The sequence below is a fragment of the Oreochromis aureus genome, linkage group 22, assembly GCF_013358895.1.
Source record: "Oreochromis aureus strain Israel breed Guangdong linkage group 22, ZZ_aureus, whole genome shotgun sequence".
Classification (NCBI taxonomy): domain Eukaryota; kingdom Metazoa; phylum Chordata; class Actinopteri; order Cichliformes; family Cichlidae; genus Oreochromis; species Oreochromis aureus.
The window spans coordinates 35,557,415-35,576,843 of NC_052962.1; the positions used below are offsets into that span (position 1 = coordinate 35,557,415).

The following is a 19,429-nucleotide window of genomic DNA, read 5'->3' on the forward strand; positions in this document are numbered from 1 at the left end:
AAATATGGTGACAGATTATTGTCACCTGCATGTGACCCATGATGAGACCCGTCCTGGTTTTCTTCAAAGTCATTAGATCAAAGTCAGAACTGATAAAATAACCCAAAGAAAAACTAAACTTTCTTTATCAACATAGGAGACACTAAAAAAATGTCTCTTTCAGAACATCAGTGCAGGTTAAAAAGTGTAAATGTCAGAATAATTTATGTCACAAAGACGAAGTTAAAGACTTGATGAACTAAACTTCAAAGTAAGTTTTCAAATCAAACCATGTGAAATATTTCTGTGACCAAGAATGTAGCTGTAGCTGAGCAATCTACATACATACATATATCAGTACTGCAGTTAACTAAAATATTCTCATTTAATGATGTTTTGAGTTAAACCCATATTAACATTAGTGTTAGACATTAGTTATGATAGTTAGAGTTTTATCAAGGCCTAAGAAATGATTTTGCAATTATTTTAGAAAGACTATGAGGTGTGTGTGTGTGTGTGTGTGTGTGTGTGTGTGTGTGTCCTCAGTGAACTGTATCAGTCTCTGCAGTATCTTCCAGCTGCAGCAGTCAGTTCAGTTTCTGTTCAGTCTGACTGAGGGAGGTTTTTGTACGACTGTTTTTCACTGTGTGAACACAGCTTGACTGCTGATCTCATGAAAACTCTGACAGTAATAAACTGCTGCATCTTCAGCCTGGACTCCACTGATGGTCAGAGTGAAGTCAGAGTTTGATCCACTGCCTGTAAAACGAGCTGGAATCCCCGATGCTCGACTGCTAGCATAGGTAATGAGCAGTTTAGGAACTCCTCCATCTTTCTGTTGGTACCAGGCTAAACGATCTGAGTCATAAACATTCTGACTGGTCCTACACTCGATTCTCACAGATCCTCCCACAGCAGAGCTCACTGCTCCAGGCTGAGTCACTGTGATCTGTCCTCTGGACTCTGAGGATACAGAGACAAAAACATAAAGCAGCTTCATGGTTTTGTGGGCTTCATTTCAGAGGGACAGATGTTGATAGAGGAGAGGAGTTTGATTCTCTGGACTTTACCTGTGAAGCAGCAGCAGAGGAGAGTCCAGATGAGGACGCAGATCAAAGTCATGTTTTTGATGAGGAGGATTTCTGTGGCTTCTGTTGTGATGAAGGACAGCTGTCAGTCATCCAGTGTTCAACTCTCAGGACTATAAACTCTCCCAGAGCACTGGAGCATGGTGCTGCTGATGCAAAGTGGCTCTCTATGGAAATGATCTGTCTCCAGCAGGACTTGTTTAAGAAAAGTTTTTCACAGCATATTTGGCATGTGACACACATGAACCCTGTAGAATTTATAGACAGTTAACAAATGCTCTTCATGTGCAAAATTGATAACATCTTGGAGAAGCTCACAGCTCTCCAACGGGAAACTGAGAGACCCGTGACGGACATTTAGATCGACTGTAAAACTGACATGCAGTTTTTCACACTTAAGGAAACCACCATCACTTCATGTGGCTACCAAATTGGCGCCAGCTGTGGTCTCAAGGCTCGAGCTGGCCAACAAAAAACTCTGTTTCTGATAACAAACTCTGTTTATACTCTTCGTTCCCATCCTGGATTCCAAACACCTTTGAACGCTTATCTCCAAGGTCGAGGTCAGACGGCGGGTCCAGTCCCAGCGCATGCTGCAGGACCGGATGCGCTGTCTACACCGACTTACTCTCACCCCTTACCCACACCTGTTGCTTGTCATGTGCTTCTATGGTGTATTAAGATTCATGTGCTTTTGTGCTGAGGTGTTTTTTTCTGTCCTCAACCTGTTGTCCCATCAGGAGCTCAGTCTGGGTGGAGCTTTTTTTTCCTCCTCTCGCCTCATGTTGTGAATTTTTGTTGTTTTTCTTATCAGCCTACCTCTCTGACCTGTCTCCCCAATGTGATGTTTGTTTGAAGTATGTTTGGTCGGAGGTGTCCTTTGTGTGTGCGCATGCTGCCTGCTGTAACCCATAATTTCCTTCGGGAAAGAGCCGGAAAGTAAATAAGCGGCAGACAGAAATGAGGCAGGTCGAATCTTCTTGCGTTTCACGCATGCGCAGTACTGGAACGTAAGCGTTTTCGGCCGTTTCAATGTGGATGCACAACTCTGTGAAAACGACTGAAAACCCTAGTGTGGACGCGTAGCGTTTTCAGATGAAAACGCCGTTTTCAAATCTATCTGGGCTAGTGTGGACGTAGCCTAAAGATGAATAGCAGCCCTTTTTAAATACAGTCAAGAAGAAGGCATTTCCACAGTTGTTGTTCACACCCTTGAACCCTCAGAGAGAGAGTTTACAACCTTATCTCCTCTTCCAGTGTCACATAGAGACTGCTCCTTGCCTCTTCTCCCCATCCTCAAAGACCTGATTAACAAAAGACTTCACCACCTGTTGGATCCTCCCCCTCTGGGTGTCACCAGCTTTCTCACGATGCCTAACTTTAACAATAAAGTTAAAGCTGAATGCTTCCCCACATGTGAACCTTGAAGTGTCCGAAAAGTGATATTACTAAAAAATGTGACAAATTCATAAAATAAAAGAAAGTTCCAGCACATTTCCACTCTTTGGATTGCTCTGTTAATCACATCAATAACAGACATTTCCTTTCTGACATTCTGTATATCACATCAACAACATTGTACACTCACAGAGGTTTCACTATGTGCATCCTCACTTCACTATTCTCCTCTCCACCCTTTTGTTCATCTCCAATCATCCTCATAGCCTAAACTTCCATATGCAAAAGATAACAATAATGAAAAAAGGTAAAAAAAAACTTCCCAAAAATATTAAATTACAGATGGAAACATGATGTTCATTCAATAGAAACTGTGGTTAAGATAACTGGCGTACTAGAGAAACAGTCTAGCTGTCATACAAAATGTGCACAAGTAATTTCTCGGTCACTTTTAATCAGGATCAGGACTCCCTGTATTTGTGATGTGTGGAGAATCATGTAAATGCATATCATTTGTAAAATGACTAGAAAAGTCACACCAGTGACCACCAGAACTTAAAAACACACTGAACCTTTCAGGCAAGACCAGCCTGACTGTTTAATCAGGTGTTATCCACTTTCCATCGCTGATCCCTCTCTGCATGTTACTCAGTTGGAGCTTGGCACGCTCTCGTTGGAGGAGGGCGCTCTTTCACCCCTCACTCTCCGTTCCAACGCAGCTTTAGGTTGAAAGGGCAGAGTACATCGTAGACCCTTGTTGTCTTCCTCAACATCAACGCAGAAATCCTTTCCACCTTTGGATTATTATTGTGGTTCTGAAAACTTCTTGTGACAACTGCTAGGAACCCAAGTGGCACGACCTTCGACCTTAACCCCTGTCTGGGTTGTCAGCTGTGCCTGGAATGGTCCCTGCTTCTCATTGGTTCTTTCATGACTTCTCATCCAGTCTCAGTCTGGAGTTTCCACCTTGGGATGACTTCCTGCTATGACACTCTCTGGTGTTAAAGGTCCTTGCCATGCGTCAGTTTAACTTAATTAGCAGAACAAGAAAACGGACAAAGCTAAGTGCATCGTCTCTTAAATAATTTCAGGATTTCTCCTCTGGAGCAGCCTCGCTCCGGGCCTGTAAACCTGTGTTAATCCGAGTAGGTCTGAGTAGGTCAGCACAATGTACTAAATGGAAATCTGCGGCGGGGATCTACTTGCATTGTCTTTGGACTTGCTCAAAAATTTCAAAATTCTGGCTCTGTGTAACAAAAGAATTAAAGGGTATATTTAAAAGCAGAATACAAAAAGATCCAGCTCAGTATTTATTGGGGCTGCCAACTCTGAACAGATTTCCAGATAAAAACAAATATAAACTACTATGTAAATTATTGTTCTTGGAAAGAAAATGTATTGTTTTTAATTGGATCAATGAAAAACCACCAACAATAACTGAGTGGTATAAAGAAATCTTTAGAGTCTTACCAATAAAAAGACTGAGTGCAAAACTAAGCGGTAATGACGATATCTTTTTGGATATATGGCGCCCTCTAATGGATTACTTACCTGATGATCTGAGAGAAATTATACTGAGAGGGGCAGCCCCACTCCGATGGCAGGTTGGGTTTGTCAGGACAAATGTGTAAATTATTTATTATCTACCATACTGTATTAGTTTCCCTTTTAGTTTCCATTTTCCCTTATATGTCTCAGACTGCTTATTGTGTTGTTTTTTGTTTTGTTTGTTGTTGTTTTTTGTTTGTTGTTGTTGTTTGTTTTTATCAAAAAATCCAAATAAAGAGATAATTAAAAAAAGAAAAAAAAAAGAAAATGAAGTTAGTGTGTTTTTCATGTCAAGTCTGTGTAACTCCTGATTCCTCCACTGCATCCACACTATAGTATAATCAAAGGCCACTGATCAATGGCCATGAAAATTTGCATATCAATGATCAAGGAACTGACCTCATGCCCATTGTTCATTCAGTGGTGGTAGTTTCAGTCGTTGTGCAAAGGTACTGTTTATAAGGTTGGGGAAACCTGCAGTCAGCTGAGAGTGAAGAAGTCACTTGGATGAGTGACGAAAGATTTCTCCCACTGAAAACGGGACATCGAGATGAACAGATTCAAATTTTTGGAAAAAGTCAACACAGCTTCGTCTTTTTATTGTTCTGGATAATTGTGATGAAAACATCACATAATTGGAGTGATCCTTTTTGTTTGGGTATTCAATTGTGTCTGTATTACACGTATGTTATTTTATCTCTCATTATAGTGTGTGTGTGTGTGTGTGTGTGTGTGTGTGTGTGTCCTCAGTGAACTGTATCAGTCTCTGCAGTATCTTCTAGCTACAGCAATCAGTTCAGTTTCTGTTCAGTCTGACTGAGGGAGGTTTTTGTACGACTGTTTTTCACTGTGTGAACACATACTGACTGTTGATGTAGTGATAACTCTGACAGTAATAAACTGCTGCATCTTCAGCCTGGACTCCACTGATGGTCAGAGTGAAGTCAGAGTTTGATCCACTGCCTGTAAAACGAGCTGGAATCCCTGATTGTCGATTGCTAGCAGAGTGAATGAGCAGTTTAGGAACTCCTCCATCTTCCTTTTGGTACCAGGCTAAACGGTGATTGTTGTCCCAATTAATAACATCCTGACTGGTCCTACACTTGATGTTCACAGATCCTCCCACAGCAGAGCTCACTGCTCCAGGCTGAGTCACTGTGATCTGTCCTCTGGACTCTGAGGATACAGAGACAAAAACATAAAGCAGCTTCATGGTTTTGTGGGCTTCATTTCAGAGGGACAGATGTTGATAGAGGAGAGGAGTTTGATTCTCTGGACTTTACCTGTGAAGCAGCAGCAGAGGAGAGTCCAGATGAGGACGCAGATCAAAGTCATGTTTTTGATGAGGAGGATTTCTGTGGCTTCTGTTGTGATGAAGGACAGCTGTCAGTCATCCAGTGTTCAACTGTCAGGACTATAAACTCTCCCAGAGCACTGGAGCATGGTGCTGCTGATGCAAAGTGCCTCTCTATGGAAATGAACTGACTCCAACAGTGATGCCGTTTGTCGATGAATCAACCACTTCATGATATTGACAGAAACAAAGGTGCTCATTTCAGTATCCACGTAGACTTATTTAAGTGGAAATTCTTTTTCTGAATGTCTCCTTTATTTAACCCTTGTGCCCTCATCAAATTTTCCACCATGTCGACACTTTCATATACAAAAATGTACATGCAGAAAATCTGCCATAAAGTCCTCATATGGCAATATCTTTCTCCTTGTTTTTCAAAAATAACTTAATCAACTTGAGCCCTTTTCCAAATTAAATTATTTTCACAGTTTTATCCCTTTAAATGCCACTTTAAACAGTTGAATTATTAATCTTTATTGAAAAAGCTCACAAAAACTAAATATTTTCCACATAATAAATAGGATGGGGATGGGACAATGGTGATTAATAGTGTCTTGAAAATGTCAAAGTTGAGCAACAAAACTGATTTGATTGCATGATTATTTTTTTGTGTAGTGCCAGATACTCCCTCTCAACAGCCCATTCACTTCCACTGAAACCACAATAAATGCTTATATTTCAAGGGTTAAAACCCTGAAAATAATTTGGTGTATCATCAATTTGAAAAGGGCTCAAGCTGGTTAAGCGATTTATGAAAAACAAAAAAAGCTGAAAAAATATTGCTGTATGAGGATTTAATGCCAGATTCTGTGCCTGTACATTTTTGTCCACGAAGGTGTCGACAGGGTGCAAAATGCATCAACAGAGTACGGTTGACATGTAAAAGTAAAAGACACTATATTTTAAAAAATTCTACCAAAAAGAAGATTTCCTGCAAAAATCCATGTCACAAGCTATAACACAGCCAAAATGATCACCAAAAAAAATTACAAAAATGCTGGAGGGGGCACCCATCAATGTATTTTCACTTAAACAAGCAGCTGTTTTATATGTGCATTAAAGTTATATAAAAATTTAACAGTGCAAATGCAAATTCCTTGCTGACAGTTTAACCAAAAGGCATTTCCAGTGGAAATTGGCCGACATATCCTCAGCATAACCATGTATAATATCCACAAAACTTAAAAAGAGGTTACACACACACAATACGGTAATATTATGTTGAAGCACAGTACATATCACTCCGCGAGCCTCCTCTACGATAGCCGTAATGCTCCGACAATCCATCAAGCGGTGCGGCTTCGTAGTTTAGCAAAGTCGTACTAAAACACTTGACAGATTTTCGAGCGCCGTGTACATAAAATCGTTTCGAGGTCAGTAAACACAACCAGAATTCATACATAAGGCACACGGGATTATAATGGGCACTGTCGATTTTCAGAAAAATCAAAGGATTGATTTTGAGTGTGCCGTATTTTCCAAACAACACGGTAATAACGACGGCCCGCTTGCATGCTCTACCAAAAATAGTGCTTTGTTGTGTATCTGACGGACGAAAGCTAAACCAGTTCCACACCACTGAAGTTGCAGCAATTTTACAAACCAATTCTGGTTCATCCGTTTCATTCAATGATCCACTTTTGCCCTTCTCATTCTCCGTCGCCACCGTGCTTTTTCCGCCATGTGCGTATGAAAACAAAGGGACTGCGCATGCATGTTTTACCCATATTCTATCGCGATATTTCATTTTCTTATCGTTGCCCAACATTATACCGGTATTACCGTGAACGGTATAATACGGCCCAGCCCTAAGCTGAATGTTCAACATTTTAAATGAATAAAAATATATCAAATATGATCTTTGAATTAAGATCGGTGAACACTTTAAAATGTGAACATCTGCTGATCCTGTTACAGTCCCTAAATTTATGGCTCAAAGAATGAGAGGATGAGATGAGATGCCACAAGGCTGCTGCTATTCTTTTAATAAAGCTTTTAATAAACAGGATGTAGTTCCTCCCAAAAGGACAGACGGAAGCAAAAGGAGGAAGAAAACCATGAAAAGTTCCAACAGGGCAGATTGTTAAACATCAGGTGTAGTAAAAAGGTTGAATGTGTTCTTATGTCCACATCTAATGTGAGTCGAGCTGTTTGGGTCACATCAGCAGTCGATGAACCAGCTGCTCTTCATAATTTCTCATCCTGAAGCAGTTCTTTGCCCTGCATTTGATTCTGATCATCACATTAAAAAAAAAAAAATTAATAAAGAGATTCAGGGACATAATTAAAGTACATGGTATCATTTGCATGGAGAACTTTACCAAAAACAGGAGCAGAGAGAAAACAGTCTGTATCTCTTGTTGTCTAACAGTGAATTACTATGATCCCATTTTAATAGCTGACAGTAACACTAACAATAATTTAAAATAGAACATAAATACTCTCACATCAGCTGTGTTAATGGAAATATTTATAACTGTCAGTATGTACTGATAAATTCAAATGTAGTAATATATAATACAGAGCGTGTATGCACCTAAACACTTCAGAGACACGTTGCCTGTTTTTGCTTTAAAAATGATTACATGATAATCATTAATATTTGTGTTTCTGTAGAACTTAAAGCAGGATGAATTAGTCATTAGTCTTTTGACTTTGACAAAATAGTTTCTAGCTTTAATAATTCAAAGATCAAATATTTAAATGATTGCTTTCAATCGTTGCTCGTATCGATATTCTCTGTTAGCAGATAATTAACTGCAGCAATAACATTTTATTTCGAGCATGAGGAACTGATGAGATTAACATTTATAAAATGTTATTATAACAAAATCTAAAAAATATTTTTAAAATTATCAAAATATTTTATCAATGTAAAATAATGTGTGTTTCTGAGCAGCTGTCAGTTCAGATTATCTTTTTTCTCAGTTCCTCTCCAGCTGTGTGAGGTTTTTGTACAGTGTTGTATCTGTCATGGTCCTGGGCCACGTTGGCCCAGTATTCTGAGTTTTCATGTGTTTTTGTACTTTTGTTCTTTCATTATGCCGTGGTTCCTAGGTTCTGCCAAAATGTTCCTTATTTGATTACCCCCTGTGTGCCCTTCTGTGTATCTCTGAGCCCTCGTTTCCCCTCCTTGTGTTTCATTCAATGTTTTTCCCCAGCCCGTTATGTCTGTCCTCTCTCTCTCCGCCTGTCTGAACCTCTGTGCACTTCCTGTTTTACTTTGGCAGTCCCTCGTCAGTATGCGTCACGTTGTGTTCACTCCTGCCCTGTCTCGTTATGATTATCAGTGTCACCTGTGTTCCCCGTGTATTCCCACTTCCCTCATTAACCCTCTGTGTATTTATGTCTGCGTCTCCCTCAGTTCTGTGTCGCGTTCTCCCTCATTCATGGCCGTGTGTTTCTCTGTGCATTAGTGTATTATTTCCCAGTGTAGTTCCTTATCAGTTTGCTTCGCCGTTTTTCTGTCCAGCAATAAAGCTGTGTTTTGAGTTTATTCCTGCTTCCGTGAGCTTGCGTTTGGGTCCACTTCCTGCCTGCCAAACAGCCGGTTCATGACAGTATCACTGTGTGAACGGGTAGCTGTTACTCTGCTGACAGTAATAAACTCCTGCATCTTCAGCCTGAACTCTGCTGATAGTCAGAGTGAAGTCAGTCCCAGATCCACTTCCACTGAAACGATCAGAAACTCCAGACTGACGGCTGCTAGCAGAATAAATTAAGAGTTTGGGAGATTCTCCGTCCTTTTGAAGGTACCAGTTGAGGTTTGAGTAAACACTTGAACTGGCTTTACATCTGACAGAGACAGTCTGTCCAAGAACAACAGACTGAGATCCAGGAGACTGAGTCAGGACTTTTTCTCCTTATGAACCTGAAAACATGAAAAAGAGGAGAAGAGTTATTGAGATGATCAACATGCAAACATTAGAGGATCATTTCTTTAACATGGAAAGGAGACCCAGGGTGGCCAGCAGTTTATAAAACATTACTTAGTATGTAATTTATAAATATATATATAAAAACAAGAAAAAACAGACTGTGGAAGACAGACAGAGATTAATAATAACTAATGATTAAATACAGAGAGGTGTATAAACACATAGTGAGTGAAAGGGTAATAAAGATGGGAATCCCCCAGCAGCCTGGTCCAGCCCTAACTATATTCTTTAGCAAAAAGGAAAGTTTGAAGCCTAAAAGTAGAGATAGTGTCTGTCTCCTGAATCCAAACTGGAAGCTGGTTCCACAGAAGAGGGGCCTGAAAACTGAAGGCTCTGCCTCCCATTCTACTTTTAAATACTCTAGGAACAACAAGTAAGCCTGCAGTGTGAGAGCGAAGTGCTCTAATGGGGTGATATGATGCTATGGGTTCATTCACATAACATGGGGCCTGATTATTTGAGATGAATGTGAGGGGAAGGATTTACAGAGGTAATTAAAAAATTCATTTCACAACCCCAATCCTTTCTGGTTTCTAATCTGCCTCTAATCTAATTTTCTACCTTTCAACCAGCTCAGACGCACACTTATTGTTTCCCCAATAAGTAATATGAATACATGATGTGTTTTTAACATCCCATCAATGACACGGACTGCGATGGCAGACGTGGAGTTGTGGAAAAGGAGGACCCAAATGCAGGACTCGGGTGCAGGTGAACAGTGAGCTTTATTTACAGTGAGTGAAAAAACCACAATAATGTCCAGAATTCAGCACTGTGGCTCTCGTGGCGATTCTCGCTGAATCCCCACACAGTGCAAGTGTCCATAAACAGTGAAAGGTGACAACTCCAAAAAAACCCAATTCCGATTCGTGACTCCGCTCCCGATTCCTGGTGGCACACAGACAACACAGCTCAGCAGGGAATTCACAGTAGCGAGGTCATTCACAGCTGGTCTACAGTTGTACTCAACAGTTTTTGGGGTTTTTTTGCCTGTCCCGTTTGGATCTTTAGCCATCAGAATTGTTGTCTGAAGGCCAAGAAAGATGCCAAGTGGATTTACTTTACCAATTGGATCATCATGGCCTTGCCATATATTCGGTTGTTACAGACGGGACAGACATGACTGGGGGATAGGACAGGGAGAAAAAAATGAAAGAAAGAGAGGGAGAGAAAGAAAAATAGAGGGGAGAAGAGATGGTGAGAAAGGGGGGAAGAGAGAAAAAAAGAAAGAAAAACAAATAAAAAACCTGGATCACCTGTATGGGGATAAGAAAAAACAGATGAGAAAACACAAAAAAGAGCAACATAATAAATACAACACCATCACAATAAACTAGCTAACAGTAGATAACAGTACATACTAAATATTACATGTTATTGTGCAGTAAGGAAGCTCGACAGCGCATAATGTGCTTTGAGGGAGCAGCCAAGAAAGGGCATGAAGCAGGTATGGAGGAGATCCAGGCCCCAGACATCCAGAGGCCCCAGAATACGAGGACCCAAGGAGGACAACTGGGGGTTAACCATGCCACCCTCCTGGGAAGAGCTGAGGAGAGCCCCAAACGAGAGGTCACCCAGCAGCCACGGAGCAGAGGCCAGAGGGGGTTGCAGTGACGTGCCCTCGGGCTCTGCCGGCAGCCAGCAGTGCCAGAGAGGACTGGGCCTCAGGCCTAGAGGCCAGAGGGCACCCCACCCCCTGGAAGGGGCCCAGCCGGGCCAGAAGCGCCAGGCCCTGCCAATCGGCCACCAGGAGTGAGTTGTTACATACATGAGCGCCCAGCCCCAGACACCAAGAACCACCAACACACCAACGTCTGAGGCCATCAGCCACCGATAGGGAGTGTGGTGAGATGAGATAGGCCTCCATACTTTGGAGAGCCTGAGATGTTCCCAGAGAGGTGAAATCTAAGACCCAAGCTGACATATAGACACAGACGAACAGGCACACGGAGACACAAATGTGCATTCCCACCCCCATAAACACAAATACTCGGCACTCACCCGACGTGGAGACACACACAAATAGACACTGTACACACATTCACACTCCCCAAACATACTCTATATCTCAGGTCCGGGTACCCCTGCCCCCAGAGGGGCAAACCGTACCCGGACCCAGGAGATGTAACCCTTCTCTCTGGGGTGGAGGAAAGCAGACTGCCTCCTTATCTGCAGTAGCAGGGAGGCCCCGCATCCCAGACCCCAATCCGACGGCCAGCACCTTCTCCCAACCCCCCAGCCCCGACGGTTAACAGAACGGGGGTGAGTGAAGACCCCAAACCTCCCTCCGCCCGCCCATATGTAGTGTTGGTGCGTGCTGTTCTAAAGTGCATTTAAAACACAGGAGGGCATGGTGCATCTTGCAAGAGAGCAGCACGGCTCCTCCTGAAAACCCTCAGTGTCTATATGCATTTAAAATTGAGGATAGGGCATCAGTGCCAGAGGTGGGTTTGAATACACAGACCATCCTCTGGACACTGTATAACATGCCCACCCCCAAGGCCCTATATGTATGTGTTATGAGAGTATGAGTAATGTGGATTTCTAGGTTGCGGTATAAAATTGAGGCACAGGCAGCCAGAAGGGGACAGAGGGGGAGTGCCTCCCCTGCACCCAGGTGACACACCTGCACCCCAAGCCCTGCGTGTGTGTGGGAGATTGTGGTGGAGTGGGAAGAGGGAGACCCCAGTTGGCACCCCCACACTCTGGAACCCACCAGGGCAAGGGGACCCAGGCCCATATGGGCCGGGGCCCGCAGCAGCAGCACCACCCCGCCCTACAGTCCAGGGCAGCCCACCCGACCCCACCGCAGAGAAAACTGCACCTACCCCATCATCCACTCTTCTCCCAGACTACACAAGACAATAGACACCCAGGTTGAGTCATTCTCCACCTCTCCAATATCTCTCCCCCACCTGCAGAGTAAGCTACTGTAGAGAGGAGACCTCCTGCAAAGATGTAACAGCCTCCCCACCAGTTAGCCCTGCAGTTGGGCCGATGCACCAGAGGTCCCCTGCACCGGGGCTGAGCCCTCATGAACCCGCCCGCCCCCACCCCGGCGACACAACAACCAGGACTCAAGGCCCCAAGGCCCAGCCAGAGCCCCAGCCCGGGGACGGAGCACCCCTAGAACCCAAGCCTCCACGCCCGTCCTGGACCCACCCTGGGGCAGTCAGGCTACCAGGCCAGTAACCAACGTCCGCCAGCACAGACCCTCCCCCATCTCCACTGTACGCAGCCACAAGGAAAAGACCATCTAAGAGCCACCAGAGCCCCTAACCAGGTCATGACCACAACCCCCACGTTAGATCCTCCAGGGAAAACGTCCCTAGGGAATCCCCAGTTTTTGTTGATAAGAACCCCACACCGACTGGAACTCAGCCACACTCTTAAATACCGCACTCCCGACGAACGTAATCTGCTGCAGCTGGCTGCGGGTAACAAACGGCAGGTGTGGCTGCCTCCAGCGTGGGAACACTTCCGGGATCGCGACCCCTCCGGTTACCCAAAACATCCGGGAGTGCGAACAAACATAAACACACAGGGAGACGGAGAAAGAAAGGAGAAAGAGCACAACCAACACTACCAACAGAACATATTACTTTATCAAGACTCCTGGGCCGGGCAACCCACGAGGATCGCCAGCCTGAGGAAAACAAAATACAAAATCAAAATACAGACGAGCCCTTGGTCCCCAGACCCAGGCTGTGACAATTAAGAAGACTGGATAACATAATGCATTAAAATCTATGATCATATCAAATAACCTTGAAGAATAACTGAACTGATCACCCCAAATTGTTTTAATCTTATAAGAGATGGTTCCTTTTTCTTAAACTAACCTTTTGTGGATCCTCAGACTTCAGTCACACAGGCCTAGTGTCCCCCCGTCAACCTCCAGTCACCAGGGGAAAATGTGTTTCCCTTGACCAGTTGGTGTTGCTGGAGTTTGTGGCTCCTACTGGTTGTAGTCAGAGACATCAAACTCTTACTGCTGGCTCAAATCGGTTGCAATGAGGGCGGTTTGGTCACTAGCAGATCAGTGCAGTCGCTGACTTGTCTGCAAACACTCGTTAATTCACCACGCAGGGGTAGTGAAACTTGTTAAAGTGCAACGCAAACAGGAAATAGAGAATGGATGACTGCAGCTCAGTAATCTACAAACACGTGCAGGTACTACAGTTTAGTAAAATTTACTAAACAAATTTCCACTTCCCAGTTTTAACATTTTCAGGTGGTTTTTCTGTTAATTTCTTTATCACAGGCCTGACTCACAGTGTGCAGCCTGACAGTGTGAAAGAAGGACAGACTGACACTATGAACATGTGAAACATCCTGCATGGACATGGAAAAGAAATGAACCACCAGTTTCCATCCACTGGAGGATTTGGGGAATGGTATTTGTTCTGCTGAAGGACAGAAATGAGGACAAAGTGATCCCATATTACTGGATGTTCAGTGAGACATTATGAAACCAAACAAGCCAAACTGTATCTGTAATTTCAAATGTTTGTTGTCTGAACATGAAGATGAGAAAAAACTGAAAAACACTGGTCTCATAAGAGCTGAATTTAAAACTGTATATATTTGACTTTAAATGGATTCGATTTTTGGAATTAAAAAAATTATTTTTCCCTTTAAAATTGGATCTATGTATAAAAAGGACACTTGGAGAACCACGCTGACACTGAACTGACTGAGATCAGTGTTTGTTTTCTTAAAACGAATCATTTTAATAATCTTTAGAAATCGTTGAGCTTCAGGGTGACTGAGTGTTGAGATTTGTTTCTTTTATTTAAAGACAGTGTGTCTGTGATCCATTATGAAGCTGAGGTCAAAGTTCATGATCAAACATCTTCTAACTACTCAAAGATTCACAGCAACAACTGTGTCTGTTTGAGAGTTCCTGAGTTTTGAGTGGGTAGAAAGAAGTTTCCACCATAATAATCATTTAATAGTGAACTTTTGATTTTAAAGTTTTTTGATGACAAATTCAGTCCCTTCATGAAATTGTGTTTGTGCTCATTGAACTGTGTCAGTCTCTGCTGCAGCTGGAAGTTACTGCAGTTTCTGTTCAGTCTGACTGAGGGAGGTTTTCGTACGACAGTTTTTCACTGTGTGAAGATCTCCCAAGGGCTAGAAGGGAATTCACCTTTACAGTAATAAACTGCTGCATCTTCAGCCTGAACCCGACTGATGGTCAGAGTGAAGTCTTTGTTCGATCCACTGCCTGTAAAACGAGCTGAAATCCCTGATGCTCGAGTGCTAGACTTATAAATGAGCAGTTTAGGAACTCCTCCATCTTTCCGTTGGTACCACATGACAGAGGGAGAGTTGTCCCGCAGATAAACATTTTGTCCAGTTGAACATCTCATGTTCACATTTCCTCCCACAGCAGAGCTCACTGCTCCAGGCTGAGTCACTGGGACCTGAGGTTTAGACTCTGAGGATACAGAGACAAAAACATAAAGCAGCTTCATGGTTTTGTGGGCTTCATTTCAGAGGGACAGATGTTGATAGAGGAGAGGAGTTTGATTCTCTGGACTTTACCTGTGAAGCAGCAGCAGAGGAGAGTCCAGATGAGGATGCAGATCAAAGTCATGTTTTTGATGAGGAGGATTTCTGTGGCTTCTGTTGTGATGAAGGACAGCTGTCAGTCATCCAGTGTTCAACTCTCAGGACTATAAACTCTCCCAGAGCACTGGAGCATGGTGCTGCTGATGCAAAGTGCCTCTCTATGGAAATGATCTGACTGATGCCAGCAGAGACTTGGATCAATCTGATGTGTCTAAAAAGAGTTTTCACTGCATATTTGGCATGTGACTCACATGAACCCTTCATGATTTATAGACAGATGAGAAATTAAGTCAAAATTTGCTCATGCAGTGAGGAGATGTGAAGGCTGTTCTCCTGCAGGGGCATTTTGCTGAAATGATTCAAGACCACTTGTCATTGTCCTGGGTCATTCGACCCAGAGGTTTGAGTTTCCTGTGTTTTTGTCATTTTTTGTATTATGTTAAGTCTACTTGTTTATGTTAAGGATCATTCTTTAACGCCTGGATTGTTCTGTTTAGATTTGGTTATTAGATTTCCCCTTGTGTCGTTGCCCTCTGTGTCTCCCTCTGTGTGTCTGTGTTTATATTGTGGTGTGAGTTCTTGTGCCTTGTTTCTCCTCCTTGTGTTTTATTCCGTCATGTTTATCTATGTTTCCCAGCCCGTCGTGTCTGCTCTCTCCCTCGATTTCCCTCACTCTCTTTCGTCTGCCTCTTCTCCACTTCCGCATCATGTTTCCTGTTTTATTGTGAAGGTCTTGTGTTTCCATGTTCATTCTGTCTCGTTATTGTTAATCGTGTTAGCTGGGTTCCTCGTGTGTTCTCGCTTCCTTGTTATCCCTCTGTGTATTTAGGTCAGCGTCTCCCTCAGTCCTGTGTTGCGTCCTCCCTCATGGCTGTGTTTCCCTGTGTGCCTCTTTGTGTTTGTAGTTTATACTTTCCCCAGTCTAGTTTTGTTTTGTATTTCCATTCAGCAAATAAAGCTGGTTTTTGATTTTTTGTCCTGTTTCTGGGAGTCTGCATTTGAGTCTTTTCCTGCCTGCACAGCCGTTTTATGACACCACTTATTCTTTGACATAAATCATATAAAGTGTCTTTCAGGTCCTTCAGACTTTAAGACAGTTGAACATCTGTGGGTGAATTTGGATCGATGTGTTAGAGTTAAAAGAGTCCAAATTTGGTAAATATTTCTTGAGAGAAACAACGACACATGGCATATTAGACTATGTCATTATTTATTCACCAAAGACTAATGAACTCACGACTCTTCAGTTTAATTTGAAACACAGCATGGAATAATTTACTTGACAGAAATGTGAAATATTTGACCCATAACAGAGACACCATTTTGTTTTTCCGCGGGCGCTCGCCTGTGTGCGACTCGGGCAGCTTATCAGTTGTTGTTGTTTGTGAGTTTTACTGAGTTTTTCTTGTGGATGAGTGTTGTGTTATGTCAGGCGCTTTACTGATAATGAGGTTATTTGTGTTCTTTTATCTCCTTTTGCTTTTGAACACACTGTCTTGGATTTTTTAGAAATTCAAGTCACGACTGACATGTAACATGTTCAAGTGGCTTTATTGTCATTTCAGCCATATACAGCGGTGCAGTACACAGTGAAATGAGACAGCGTTCCTCCGAGACCATTGTGCTACATATAACAGTAAATCAACATAGGACTATAATAAAGTGCAAGTATACAAGAACTAGAAAAAACAGAACAGAGTGATACAGACACAAGACAGTGAAACAGAAAAGTGCAACAATACTTTTCAACAAATTATGCAATTATGAGATGAATGCATAATTATGCATTTATGATGTAATTATGATTTCACACTAAAATCTTTTTGAGCATTTTGTTTCAATGAAACTTGAATTTTTAAAACTTTTTTAGAATTTTATCTTCAAAAACAGTTCATAGATGGCACATTTTTGTTTCCATGTTTTAACCTTTTGCCAAAGTATCTGCAAATAATTTGTCATCCATTTTATTTCATCTTTGGTGAAGATTTAAAATGACTATACTGCCATATGGTTACCATTTAACCATACTCTAAAAGCATGCTGACTGAGGTGGGCTCAGTTTATGAGATTTAATTTGTCATTAAGTTATTTTTATTGTTCCCAAATACAGCAAAACTAAGTTGTTTTTTTCCCCATTTTTATGAACTAAATTGTTTAATTTTTGAGTTTTGATAAAATTCTGAAAATTTATTTTTCTGATTATTTTAATTCTAATTATAAAACTAAGAAATTGTTCACAGATTACACACGAGAACATCAGAAGTCAAAGAAACACTTTAATATTTTCATCTCTGGTACTGAAAGTCGTCTGTTGCCATGGTTCAGCAGTGAAGCCTTTCTGTTACCATGGTTACCAAGCTCAGAGAGGGAAGTGAAACAACTGGAGAGCAGTTTCACCCAAACTCCCAGTTTCTCTAACATCTATTCTCTCTCTCTCTCTCTGCAGTGGGTCAAGTCCCCCCCTCCCTGACCGTGCTGGCGCCCTCTAGTGAGGAGCTGCAGCAGGGGAAGGCTACAGTCGTGTGTGGCCAACAAGGTCCTGAGCTGACTCACTGGGACTCTGATACTGGCTTTAGTCTGCAGCTTCTCTCAGTCTGCTCCCTCTGTGTCTGTATTGCTTTGATAGTTTTCATGTTTTCATGCTTGTGGCACTGTTGATGGTTTTAATACTTCAAATAAAAACTGAGGTCTTCAAATATTGGTTTTCATGTGTTTCCATTCAGCTGCTCTTCTGTCTGATAATCATCCTTCAGGTTCAGTAGTGATGCTTCCATACACTGTTTCTCTTCACATCAGACTCTAAACCTGGAAAAAACAAAACAAAACATGAATGAATGAATTATTTAATTGCAGCAAAAGATGGTGACAGATTACTATAACCTGCATGTGACCCGTGATGGGACCCTTAAGTATTTTATTCAATTTCATTCAGTGAATCTGGAACTTTTCATCTTTTTTTATAAAATTGAGACACACTGAAAAAAGTTTAATGAAAAAAAATCACTTTAGAACAAAACGTGTAAATTTCACGGTAAATTTACGCTTTAATTTTGGAAATAATAAATGCGAGGCAGTTTTTTTTCCATTTTTTTCTTTTCATTGAAAGTTAACTGATGGTACAAGCAGGAAGTTGAAACAGAAATTAAATTGCAATAAAGATATCATATGTTTGATTTTTTGTTTGTATATTCAATTGTGTCTTTATGTCATGAGTGCTATTTTAACTTTTATTGAAATGTGTGTGTGTGTGTGTGTGTGTGTGTGTGTGTGTGTGTGTGTGTGTGTGTCCTCAGTGAACTGTATCAGTCTCTGCAGTATCTTCCAGCTGCAGCAGTCAGTTCAGTTTCTGTTCAGTCTGACTGAGGGAGGTTTTTGTACGACTGTTTTTCACTGTGTGAACACATTCTGACTGTTGATGTAGTGATAACTCTGACAGTAATAAACTGCTGCATCTTCAGCCTGGACTCCACTGATGGTCAGAGTGAAGTCAGAGTTTGATCCACTGCCTGTAAAACGAGCTGGAATCCCTGATGCTCGAGTGCTAGCATAGTAAACGAGCAGTTTAGGAACTCCTCCATCTTTCTGTTGGTACCAGGCTAGATAGTGATAGCTGCTATAGTAAACATTCTGACTGGTCCTACACTTGATGTTCACAGATCCTCCCACAGCAGAGCTCTCTGCTCCAGGCTGAGTCACTGTGATCTGTCCTCTGGACTCTGAGGATACAGAGACAAAAACATAAAGCAGCTTCATGGTTTTGTGGGCTTCATTTCAGAGGGACAGATGTTGATAGAGGAGAGGAGTTTGATTCTCTGGACTTTACCTGTGAAGCAGCAGCAGAGGAGAGTCCAGATGAGGATGCAGATCAAAGTCATGTTTTTGATGAGGAGGATTTCTGTGGCTTCTGTTGTGATGAAGGACAGCTGTCAGTCATCCAGTGTTCAACTCTCAGGACTATAAACTCTCCCAGAGCACTGGAGCATGGTGCTGCTGATGCAAAGTGGCTCTCTATGGAAATGTTCTGACCAAGTTTAAAGGCACAATGTGAAAAAGTAAAGGTCTGGACTTCTTCATTTGTTTTTACAACATTTTGTACCCCACGTTGATCCTGATGGGTTGTGAAGATCTAATAATTGATCATATTTAAAATAAGTTCATTTAACAGTTGCTCTTTGCCAATATGTAGAGATGTTAGGAATTCACGTTTTTTTTTGAATTCCTTCATTCATGTTTGTAGCATTAAATATTTCATGGAAAGCATTTAGTCAGTGATTTTATGGTGGTGTACAGTGGTGGGTCACACTTACATTTATACAGTTACATTGATTGAAGTAACTTTTCTGAGTAAATTCTACTTGCTGGTGAAGATCATGTGACCTAACTGAAAGCTTCACAATGGGAATACAATTGACTTTGTGAAGAAACTGTTTTCTAAACCACTTGTGCCACTGTGTTGGTATTTGGAAAGAATGTAATACCACCTTGTATTTGTATGAATGCAGTTATACTCACTGTATGTGCAGTACTATTAAATGAGACATTCTGTT

The 19,429-nt window shown here is 41.9% G+C and overlaps 3 gene segments (V, D, J or C); all 3 read right to left on the reverse strand.

Annotated features, from left to right (window-relative positions):
* Positions 1-512: 512 nt before the first annotated feature.
* LOC120435638 lies at positions 513-1,101 on the reverse strand. The segment is given in 2 exon segments: positions 513-942; positions 1,050-1,101. Coding segments are annotated over 2 exon segments (375 nt in total).
* Positions 1,102-4,857: 3,756 nt separating this feature from the next.
* On the reverse strand, positions 4,858-5,348 carry LOC116334336. The segment is given in 2 exon segments: positions 4,858-5,189; positions 5,297-5,348. Coding segments are annotated over 2 exon segments (384 nt in total).
* Positions 5,349-18,191: 12,843 nt separating this feature from the next.
* Positions 18,192-18,757, reverse strand: LOC120435636. The segment is given in 2 exon segments: positions 18,192-18,598; positions 18,706-18,757. Coding segments are annotated over 2 exon segments (381 nt in total).
* Between the last annotated feature and the right edge of the window lie 672 nt (positions 18,758-19,429).